This window comes from Charadrius vociferus, unplaced genomic scaffold (genome assembly GCF_000708025.1).
Source record: "Charadrius vociferus isolate BGI_N301 unplaced genomic scaffold, ASM70802v2 scaffold151, whole genome shotgun sequence".
Taxonomy (NCBI): Eukaryota; Metazoa; Chordata; class Aves; order Charadriiformes; family Charadriidae; genus Charadrius; species Charadrius vociferus.
The window spans coordinates 923,946-935,927 of NW_009646933.1; the positions used below are offsets into that span (position 1 = coordinate 923,946).

Consider the following 11,982-nt stretch of genomic DNA (forward strand, 5'->3'; position numbering starts at 1 on the left):
ATCCACTTTGGTAAAAGCGTTCACTGCAACTCGTGAATTGAACTGATTGATTAATTATTATTATTTATTGTTATTATTTAAATCCACTTTGGTAAAAGCGTTCACTGCAACTCGTGAATTGAACTGATTGATTAATTATTATTATTTATTGTTATTATTTAAATCCACTTTGGTAAAAGCGTTCACTGCAACTCGTGAATTGAACTGATTGATTAATTATTATTATTTATTGTTATTATTTAAATCCACTTTGGTAAAAGCGTTCACTGCAACTCGTGAATTGAACTGATTGATTAATTATTATTATTTATTGTTATTATTTAAATCCACTTTGGTAAAAGCGTTCACTGCAACTCGTGAATTGAACTGATTGATTAATTATTATTATTTATTGTTATTATTTAAATCCACTTTGGTAAAAGCGTTCACTGCAACTCGTGAATTGAACTGATTGATTAATTATTATTATTTATTTGTGGTGGCTGGGTGGGTTCTGCTGCAGTGAAGTCTGTCTTCACCCACTTCACCCTCTGCTCTCTACTAGGTGACAGCCTGAGGTCACTGACCTTTAAGTATAAGCTCGCAGCTGGTTTCAAATGCTAGGTTGTGGAGATCTTGGGCGGTTGAAGTTTTTGCGGTTCAAATCATTGTCCTTACAGAAAGTGGCAGAAAGATTCAATTCATCCTTCGATCGTGAACTTGGCGTTTTTGCCGTATTAGAGTTTTCATCTAGACGTAATTAGTGCCGTTTGCCTCCAAGGCCTTGATGATTTTCTCCCCAGCGTAGTTCAGGGTGGTGGTTGGTGTGTGCAGTGTATGTAACTGAGATGCTGGTATGGTAGTAGCATAAAAAAGGACATTCTAGAAAGAAATACCTTTTACAGTTATGAGGCTGGGTCCTTTTCCATCAGGTGGCTTAGATACCTTTAGACAAGGATTCATGTTTCCTCAGGGTTGAACTTCCACGTGTTCCATTATTATCAGTCACGATTTAATCTTTCAGTGACCTGAGAGCACTGCGTTGATCTGTATCCCATTTGTGACCTTTTCAGTGGCAGAAATTGTGCTCTGCCAAATGTTCACGCCGGCATGCTGTCATAACTCTTTTTCCCCCACTAGCCCATAGAGACTGTTCCCCATGATCGTGGTTTGGGCAGTTTTATCCCATGCTGCTTTAATGCAGTTTTCACCAGCTTCCCACATACCCATCTGACATCTCTTGGACGATTAGTGTGTCTGTAGCAAACAGGTCATATGAATAAAAAGATAAAATTTTATCACCTGGACATAAGCAGGTGTCCAGAGAAGTAAGGGAGATTAAAAGTGAAATTGTTTTCTAAACTACAGACGTGTTTGAAGAAAATACAAAGGAAGCTCTCTCCCCTTTTTCTACCCATGCCTTTACTGGTGTAGTAGGAGTTATGCTTCAGGAATGTAGAGCTTGCAGCACTTTGTTTCTCACATTTATCAGCTATTTTCTGTTGTTACACTAGCCTATTTACTCTTTTTTTTTTTTTTTTTCCCCCCCCTTCTTTTTTTCCTTCTTCTCTTTTCTTGGAAAGAAAATATATGGGAATGAGCCTATTCCAGAGTACAAAGTGAGTGCAAGGACAATTGATATCTTATATGACCTTGCAGAATGCACTGAAGCCAGAGCCAGGGATGTTTCTTTGCTGATAGAGGACACAAAGCAGAAGGCAGCAGAATATGAAGCAGAAGGTGAGTTTGAAGCTCCACATTCCAGTTCCATCAAAGTTAGTTTTTCTTGGTGACTCTGAAGATTGTCTCTGTTAAAATCTTGCAAACAAACATGTATATATATATATAAATAAATACATATATATTATTGGAATGAACTCCACTTTTGTTCTGGTACAGCTTTTACTACAGTGCATCCCCTGCCATCCTTTCAGCAAAATTTACAGTGACGTAAGGTTGATCAAGGACAATTTTTTTAAGCTGTCTTGAGCAGTCTGTAAATACGGACAAGCAGATTAATTGCTAAAACCTTCTAGCCTGTTGGGCTGCCTAGCATGGCATTGAAATATTGGCTGGGTAGGCAGGGAAGCAACCCTACAGCTGATTTAAGAGTCTGAGCTGGTGCTAATCCACATTAAGGAAAGCGCTTGAGGAATCTGAAACAACAGTGAGTTGATTAAGTTATGCTTGAGCTGTCCAGAGCAAGTGTTTGATAATGTGGGTTTTTTGGAGCGAGTGGTTCAGGGGACCATAATATATTTTTAACACGTGTTAAAAGAGAGAATCCCCTCTAGGCCTTAAAAGAACAGTAATATTAAAAAAAAAATAATTACTATTTTGGGTTGTATTTGTTTTCCAGCTAATTATATACAGGATATTCTGAGAGAAAGCCTGGATCTTTCCCCATCCAGTCTGTCCAGCGAAGGCACCAGCTACCTCAATGTCCTGGTAAACAGCGCAGTGATACTTGAAACAAAGGATACTTCTCTTGCCAGGTAATTTTTCCCACTGTGCATCAGGGGTGATGGTCTGTGCTGTTTCCCTCTGTTTTTTCAATTCAACAATTTCAAACTTGACTTTCACACCAGGAATCTTACTTGTCCAGTTTATTTTGCACCCCTTGGGCAGCTTTGGAGTACATAGGAACTGAGCACAAAGCTCTAGCTCTTGATTATCCCAGCCAAGGAAGTCTCTGAAGCCTGAGAAGTGCTTTGGCCAGAGTTAAATCCTTCTCTTTTGCCCCTGTTTTCATGATCAGTGGCTGCAGGATGCTGTGACTCAAACTTGTGCCAGGTAGCACGAGCTAGAGCAGGTTTCATACTGCTTTGGCAAGGACTGGGGAACTACTGGTCTTTCAGTCTCAGCTCCTCACTCTTCCCTCTCTTACCTGCCCTCAGTTAATCTAAGGAGATTCCCTTAGCTCAGTATCCTGGTTTGAGGTAAAACAGGACTACTGTTTATTCAGGAACTTTACTTTTTAGCTGAGCCTCTTCTAACTACTGAAATTAACAGCATATTGTGCAGAAACTGTTTGCTCTTACAGTGATAACAGACCTATGTTCATAGTTGATGCCCAGGCATGGTATGCAGAGAGGCTCTTGCTTATACTTATTGCTATAACAACCCAGGTCAGCTCACTTTGTTACTTGCCCCGTTGGAGGGTCAGAAGCAGAAAAGCGTAGAGGGGTCCCACCTGCAGGGAGGAGCGGACAGGACAGGTGACCCCAAACTGACCAACAGGGTATTCCATCCCATCTGCATCATGCTCAGTATAAAAACTGCGGGATCAAAGGGTCAGCTTTTTGTTCAATGGCCAACGTCCAAGGAGGTCTATGTTCATCTGCCTTTGATCCTGATCCTAAATCCAGATCTGGAATCCAGTTCCCATCCGTCACTGAGTCCAGTCTGGAACTTCCCAAGTGCCTGTCAGTGACATGATCGTCATCCTCAGAGCTTGATACAGTTTTGTATATATTTCATAATTTCCTTTTATTTTATTATTAATGAAATAGTTTAGTTTCTCCTAAACTCATAATTCTCTCTCTCTCTCCTGCCTCTCTCTGAAGAAAGGTAGAGCAGAGCTTCTGTCATTCTGCTTGAGTGACCAGTCTGGCCCAAACTGCGACACTCGGCCACAGAGAAATCGCAGCTGTTAGCCTGCTCTTCCTGCGCCCCTTTCCCTAGCCTGGCTTTGACCCGTAACACATCAGATCTGTGCTGAGCACTGGCACTAAGGAAGGGCAAAATCTGCCTTGGAATCCAATTTTCGTATGATGTTCAGGAGCTTGGCTTTTACAGCTCTTCTCTTGAGATGGAGGGGCAAGCAGCTTTGAATCGTTTGGGAAGAGAAAGAGACTGAAATACTGCTGGGCATGCCTCAGAGACATGCATTTTCAGGAACTGAATACAGTTTTTCTCAAAGGCAATTCAGCAAGCCAGGAGTGGAGCATATGATGATTTCAAACCCAGTGGTTATATTCACTAGAGTGCCAGGTGTTGTTCACTTCCTCCTACTGAGATTGCTGTGCCATTTCCCCTTCCAGATGAAATCTTTGGTAGTTAGGGGAAGCAAATACCCTTAGCGACTTATTTTAATTTCCTCCTGTCATAATATGAGAACAAAACAAAGTCATTTGTGTAAAGTGTGGAAAAAATAATAGTTCTGAGTTTCAGAACAGCTGACTCCTGAGCATTCCCACTGAATCTCTCTCTTCACCAGCTTCTTCTATGCCATCAACGATATGACTTCAGAGCTGTATGCAACAGAATCAGAAAACAGGGAAATGGAACTGGAATTGAGCAACATCAGGAAACAAAGAACTGCAGCGCTGATGCTGGAAAAGCAGTTAGAGGAGTGAGTAATGGATGAGAAAAGGGAAAGATGTAAGCAATACATCTTGCCTCTGCAATGTGGAACATTGGTTGTGATAACTAACAAGGATGACTGAATGTCAGAGTTTTGACGCATCTCTAACTCAAATATTTGGAAGTATCTATCAAAAACCATGTGCTATGGACACATGCAATAATCAAAAGACATTTGGGGTACTGTCATCATATCTGTTCTTTTAAATGAAAAACAGTCTACAAGCACTTTTCAGATATGGGCTAGCATCTTCCACCAGTTGCCTTCACCTGACGTTGAAGGCAAACATGATTTTCTTAGCACATCTAGTGTGGGTTCTGTAGTCAGAGTGAAGGAGCTAGGCAAAACAAAAACCGTTCCCAGGTAAGAACTTCCTTTAACCAGTGTGTGGGAGACTTAAAAAAAAAAACAACAAAAAAACAATCGGTATCAAGTCCATTCCTGAGAGGGTGTAATCTGAAGTGCTTTGCCAAGCACAGCAGGATCAGCCCCTGCCTTGAGTGGGTATTGGCACAGATGATCTCCACAGCCCTGTTCCAGTCTAATTTTCTGTTTTGTTTTTTAAAGTTGTAACTGTGATGCTGCTTGTAGCAGAGATACCAGACCTGTGCGCTTTGTGCAGGTTTGCCATGGACTCTCTCTGTGGTCTCAAGTTTAGCTTGCATAACAGGTTGCTAAATGAATTAGGGAGTTATGCAGAAGACTCTTCCTCTGTGCTTTTATGCAGATGGATTTCCCCTTGGCCTCCCCCCCTGCCCTGACACTGCCCCAGCCTTTGGGAGTCTGGATGTAACAGCTGTGGATGTTTCCACTGGGAAATCTCACAGGGAAATGCAAGTTTTTCTCCATTCCCTCCATTCTGGTGTTGGTTGTATTATGGGGTTTAGCTTAAGCATAGGTAATTAAGCAGTATTTGTACACTGGTATCTCTTTGAATGTGTAAGTTTTGTTTCTTTTGTATTTTTTAAGGGACCTTAAAAAGGCAGAGGAACTTGTGGAATTAGAAAACGCCAAAGCTGACAGCCGATCCCAGAACTTGAAGTTCCTGAGACAAAAATCTGAGCATTTGAAAATGAAGATCCAGGCTTCTGAGGTAGATGGAAGGAATTTTCTAACAAGGCGTTGTGATGGGATGGCACAGTCATGGTTGGTTGGGCCCAAAACTGTAGTAACAGAGACATCCCAGGAGCTTCTTAAAGTCCCAGACTGAGGACTCGGGCTAACAGGACAACATGTTACTACACTTCAGTTGTTCCTGCTATATTCACGGTCTCTCCCCAGGATATCCTATGATAAACAAAAGGACACTTTCTCTTCTTCCACTGAGAACTGTATTAACTCAGACTACATTGTGCTTGTTGTGAGGTACTGTCATATAAGAGTATACAGACAGCTACCAGTAGAGCAGCTGATTCACCAAGGTAAATTGTGTGTCAAAATTCTGAAAATAGTCATTTGTTTAAATTAATGGATGATTAAACACCAGGAGCAGAAGTTGTACTGTCTTCTCCCTCACCTTTTCGACGTGATGGACATGTGAATGCTTTATTGGACAGCATTCAAGTATTAAATACCTTGACAAATATGAGGTGGAAAATGTGGTATTAGAGTTGATGACATTTTACTGAGAAGCATGTTCCCAGCCTTGCCATATGCTCTTCCCCTACTAGTTTCCTGAAAAGACTTGTTATTCTTGATATAAATTTTAGTAGCAACTGATTTCATATACCAGCTATAGCTGTGGTTAGTGACACACGTTTCTGTTGTTGACAAACGGCGTTCTTGTTTGGCTGTTTAGATCAAAACTCAAGGAAATGACAAAATCTTTCTTCTCCCTGTTATATTTTTGTGTTATATTTATGTTCAGTTATGAACGAGCTCTTTCCTATTTGTAGGAGCAGCTTGCTGCTGCGGGGTGGGACCAGTCGCTGACACACGAGTCACTCGTCAGCCTGTCTGAGGTAGGTCTTTTGATCCAAGATGGATGTTTCTGCAGTGGTACAGACCACTTTGTTGGATGGTTTCAGGAAATGTAGTTTGCCACTTGGTTACCTGAACAAATACTAATCATAAAAAGAAGCACAAATAAAAATCCTGTAGAAGGATACCTTTGAACTGGGATATGTTGCATGAGTTTGCCTCTCCTAGAAATGGAGAGGTATCTACGGGTGCTGAAGTGGTACCTTTTCTTCAGGGTTCGATGTGGGCTTATTTTGGACTTAGGAAGAAGCTTTCCTTCTGGACTGATTGAGGGTAACAGTTGGAATCTTTATTTTTGTTGCCTTTTGTTTCTTTCTCTCTTTCTGCCTCTGTCTGTAATTAGAAATACACCCTAGTAGAGAATTTCCATGGAATAAATCCTCTGCCACCAAAAGAAAATTGGCAGCCCATGATCTGCCTCCTCTCTCTGTGGTCCATGTCATAAACAGAGTGGATATTCTGTGGACTATATCCTGTTACATGGCTACCTGTGCATTGAAATTAATGAATGATCCAGGTGATTCTTTCTAGTTTGTGTGAAATAAACCTGCTTTCGAACACTTTAGAGCAAGGGGAGGAGGTCAAGTGAAACCTAAATTCTGAACCATTGTGTCTTTTTTTTCTTTTGTCTTTAAATATAACATTTCCCCACTGTATTGTAAGCCCAGCAGGATAATTTATTTGTTAAAGGAAAAAGTTCATTTCTTACAAGCTATAGTTACTAGCTATAGATTTTCCAGCTTTGTGCTGAAGCATTTGTACACATGTAACGTGTTAGTGCAGACAGAACAACACAAATACCACCCTTTAATATTATTTGCTGTTACTGTAATGAGAACTTAGTCCTTCTCCCCATTTCTTTTGCTAGCTTTTCCTGCATGTTAGTTAAGTTGAACAATGAAAATAGGTTTCCTGATTTTCATGTTGTCATTCTCGTGAACCAGCACTGGGTGGCAACATGTACATTGCACAGTGTTTCAAAAGAGTACTAACCCGAAATAATCTCTGTTGGCATTTTACATACAAAAAGTCATAGGCAATTTTCTAGACTTGTCATCTTCTAGAGCCTGAGCATAAGGGCAGGTTTGACTCCCTGACATTTCTCTCTCTGCTTTGCCAAGAGCTCAGTGAATTGGGCAGCACAAATGACTTTGTCTTCAGAGTGCTTTTTTTTTTTTCCTTTTACTTGATCATTTGGAAAGAGTTGAGGACTGTGGGCTCAAATTTCAGCCCCAAAGAGAAATTATTTCCCCTTGTTAACAAATGAGCAAAGCAGTGCAAGTGTAAGGGGAGTCTTTGCTGCTGCCTGTGCAAAACTGTTTTCACACAGATGCCTTAGGCATGAGAATGCATCCCCTTCCTTGGGGCTCAGTTCTCTTTCTGGCCTACAATGAGGTTGACAGCAAAAGTCCTCTGGTGGATTCTCATTTGAAATCTCCTCTCCTTTCAGGGAGTTGAGATCAGGTGGTTATACTGTAAGAAAAGGTATCTGAAGATGTCTTTAGAGCAAAGAAAAATTCATTGGTACCTCTGTGTAAAATTTGACCTGGATTTGACTGACTGATAACTGAATTAATAGCAGATCTTTAGTTTTCCCTGGGTTTTATGAAGGATCGTGACAACTCTCACCAACATCTGTAAATTCTGGAGTGCTGTAGGTAATTGTCGATCTATTTCACCAATTTACATCAGTTCTACAAGTAAGAATATAGAATATAATCTGCCTTGCTCTCTTCACAGGAACTGGCGACACTGCAGCAAGAAACTGTGCATTTGAAGGAGAAACTGGATTACTACCTAGATTTAACTCCTGTAATTATTTTTCCACTCTTCTATTGTATTTGCCATCAAATTAATTTTAATGCACTTCAGAATGTAAAGGATACTGTTATGACGGTTTCAGTGGTTACAGGTCTACTAATGGTATAAACAGAAGACTTTACTTAAACAGAAGGCTATCTGCTTATTAACCAAAGCCAAGAAATTAAGTATGCTTACCAGCCAGACTTTGTTCAAAAAAATGCACAGATTTGCTAGGTGAGCTCAATATCATGGTGAATTGGCTAGAAATTAGACAAAGAAATGTAGAAGAAAACATAATTTCTTAGGGTAACTTTTTTTTTTATTTACCAGTATATTAGCTAAACATGTCATTAGGCTGTCAATATGGTAGACGCAGCACATCGAGCAGAGGTTGGAGCTCTGAGCAAGATTTTAACAATTATGAAGAAATAGCCAAATGTAGGCATTGTCCCCTAAACAAATACTCTAGCTTGTGTGAGTACTGGCTGCTCCATCATTTTCAATGATTTCTTTTGAGGGTGCTGGGTACTCAGCTCTGAAATCGCAGGTTTCTCCTTTAGGTGACTAAATTGCAGTTTTGAAAGCCCCTGTCTGTGTATCTGTTCTTCATTTTGTATTTTGGCTATTGTCACTATTGGTCCCTGTGCTAGGAGTTACTATCAGACTGCTGTGTGGAACATCCTTTATAAAAAGAACTTTACACTTTTCAAATTAGAACGCTCGTTACAAAGGACTGTTGCAATTAAGGGTAATTTTGTGAACAACATTATAGTGGCTTAAAGTCATGGCTAAACAGGGCCTTAGTACATGAAACAGAAAGCTTTGTGTGATGTCTGTACATCATCACCTGTGATATTTGGGACTACTAAACCCAAGTATTTCCAGTTCTCTTTGGAAGATTGACATTGCTTTACAGATAAGTATTAAGGACTTTTCTCTTTGTCATTCAGAGGAGAAGTAGGAAAAACTGGAATGTGAATAGTTGAATGGGTTTTGGTTTTATTAAATACAGTTGTAACTGTCCAGTTTCCAGTTTTGTATTTGAGTTACCTGATATGGCCCCTGTTACCTCCTCATCTGTGCACCCCACAGCCTTTAAAAGAGCTAGCCTCAGACCTTTCTGTGTAAGAGGTGAAAAAGATTTATTCCTGTTCTTATAAATGGGGCACAAAAGTCCAGACAAACAAAGAGACTTGTCCAAAATCACCTAAAAACTCTGCGATTAATAGCATCTCTTGTATTATCAACTAGGAACCTGTCCGCTGGGCCACATTTCTCTCTTCACCTCCTTAGCCCCTCCACTGAGTTCCTGCCTCTCAACACATCTCCCTCATAAAACTACTGCTCTCTGCCTCCTAGAAGAAAAGGATGAAGGGAGAGGGTGGGACTGCTTTTTAAATCCATCTTGCTCCAAGAGGCCGCTGCCTCTTTCCTCAGGTGAAACAGGACATTCAAATTGGATGAGGTTCTCCAATTTCCCCCTCCCTCCTATCTTGCCATCAGTGGAGACAGGGAGAGCCCCAATGCCTCTCTTCTGTTGCAGGCAGAAGGAGGGAGGAAGGTTTCTACTTGCAAGCGTATTGGGATTTGGAAAATTAATGCACGGATGTGTTTAAAATCCAGTTCCTTGATTGCTAGTTTTGGAAAATTGCTAGAAATGGGGTTTTTTTTTAGACTTTAGGCCATACCAGACTTTTGAAAAATATGTGGTTGCCCAAACCAAACTGATAATAGGCTTTTAGTGTCAGTACCTTTTGCACATGAAGGGTGTACACAAAACTGATTTTGTTATCCTTGAATTCCCTTGCAGCACATCATTAGACTCTTGCAGTGATGCAGGGGCTCTGTGTTTCCAGCTGAAATATTGATTTTTATGCCATTTTCTCTCTGTAGAATCCTTCCCTTGCTCAAGTGAAGATTGAAGAAGTAAAACGAGAACTGGTAAGAGTTTTTTATCTTTCACAGAGATTTAAATGAGTGCTGTCTTCCAAAATAAGCTATGTATATTAATTGGTTGTGGATTTATCTACCTCTTATTGTAGTCTTAATGATCTCTAGGGGGAAATTTTGCTCTAGTAAGGGAGAAGCCGTGCATGTTGGTAGGAGGAACTGGTGGAGGAATGATCTCTAAGCTACAAAGGCAGTTGGGCGTAATGGTGTCAGTGGGGATTAGGTATCTCTATCCCTCTGGATTGTGTCTCCTTCATCGGTCAATGTTTATTCACTCAGCTGCGTTGTCTCACAACCTTCCTTGCTGCTTATGAACTCTGAGAGGGCTCTAGGGCCCATATTTTATTTAACAGCTGCCTTGTAGACAACAACGGGGACCTTCTCCTATAAAACATAATCTCTATTTCATCCATGCTTGTGTAATCTGCAGGTATGGTTGTTTGGAAACATCCATATCAAGCTGTTTGGGAAGTTCATATGTAGCTTTCTTGAGTGAGCTGGGTCACATTTGAACATAAAACCTGCCTTTATTTCTTTGGGCGACTGTCTGCTTGCTCATGGATAAAGCACAAGGTATTCAGTGATAAGTCTTAAATCTGTGATCAAAAATTCTAGCTATTTGAGAGTATTTTGTGCATTTTCAGACGGGACTGCTAGGGTTGTTAAGCCACTTGGTTTTGATTCAGAAATACAAGCTCACCTTAGCAGCCGGAGGCTTTTATCAGGTCAGAATACTCACCTCTGGAGTGTACCTCTTCAGCCTGAAGGTGTCTAGTATCACATTGGGGCGCAGTATAAAGGGCACTGAGCTTGTCTAGCCCTTCATTTGGAGATTTCTGCCATTTGCAGTAGGGCGACCTTTCTGTTCAATACTTGGGTTGAATCAGTGCCAATAATATCCCAAGGTTTTATCGTTGCAGATATGTTTGTTTAACAAGAATGTAAGAAAACTGTTTCATGGTTGCTGATTCCTCTTGGTTTTCTCTCCTGCTAGAACGCCGTGGAGGCAGAGTTCTCAAAGCAGATTGACATGCTGACTCTTGAGATGCCAAAGGCCAGCAAATTCCAATTCACCTGAAGCAGCCTGAGTGGAAGAAGATTTGCTTTCTGTTGTCTGTTTGCACTAACAAAACATTTTGGACTTCTTACTGTACTTCTGCAGCTTTCTGTCTTACTCTTTTTGCTGTTGGATGGCATACTTGTGACCTTCCAGCAAGCACGCTCATTCTTAGGGGTTCACATAGCCTTGCACTTGTAAAAATCACCCTATTTTTCATAAAATAACACCCAAAATTACTGTTTTCTTTAGCAGTTATTTTTCTGTATGTGATGCACACCAGTGACTGGCCTCCAGATGGCACCTTCACCAGGGGCAGTATCTGCTTGATCATTACCACTTAGAATTGAACTGATCAGGGAGTCTGATTTTCGTCTTTTCCCTGTCTGGGCTCTGGATTGCGTTTTTTCCCTTGCTAGATTGTGCAGCATCTGAGCCCACAAAGGAGGTTTCCTTGTGTGTAGGATTGCTGCCTGCTTTCATGGAAACAGGTTGAGCTCTGACTTGTTTTACATGGGTCATAGTACTGGCTTCAATGGCAAACTGCTGCTTACAGGTAGGAGCTGAGATGAGGCATAACAGCAACAACCTTGTAAAGTTCTGTTGTTTCGTTATCATCTGAGAAAATGGAAACCCATGGCACTAACCTGCAAGGTTTGCCCATGTTTGAGGCTTTGAGAGATAGCAGTCTATTGTTGACTACTTGTTTCTCTTTGCTTTATAAATAGAGCCAAGCAAATGAAAGTAGATAAGTAGATAAATAGCTAAATAGCTTTATGGATTGTAAAGTGATAGCTTTAAAAACAAAAACAGGATTTGTAATAAGCCCTTTCTAGGTCTGAAAATA

General features: G+C 40.7%; 1 protein-coding gene across 1 annotated transcript; it reads left to right on the plus strand.

Moving 5' to 3' along the window:
• Positions 1-1,553: 1,553 nt before the first annotated feature.
• Positions 1,554-11,156, plus strand: HAUS1 (HAUS augmin-like complex, subunit 1; the record flags this gene model as incomplete). The annotated part of the gene is made up of 8 exons (XM_009894756.1): positions 1,554-1,719; positions 2,339-2,474; positions 4,199-4,333; positions 5,315-5,438; positions 6,241-6,306; positions 8,066-8,137; positions 10,022-10,069; positions 11,073-11,156. Coding segments are annotated over 8 exons (831 nt in total), but the record flags the coding sequence as incomplete, so codon positions are not given.
• Between the last annotated feature and the right edge of the window lie 826 nt (positions 11,157-11,982).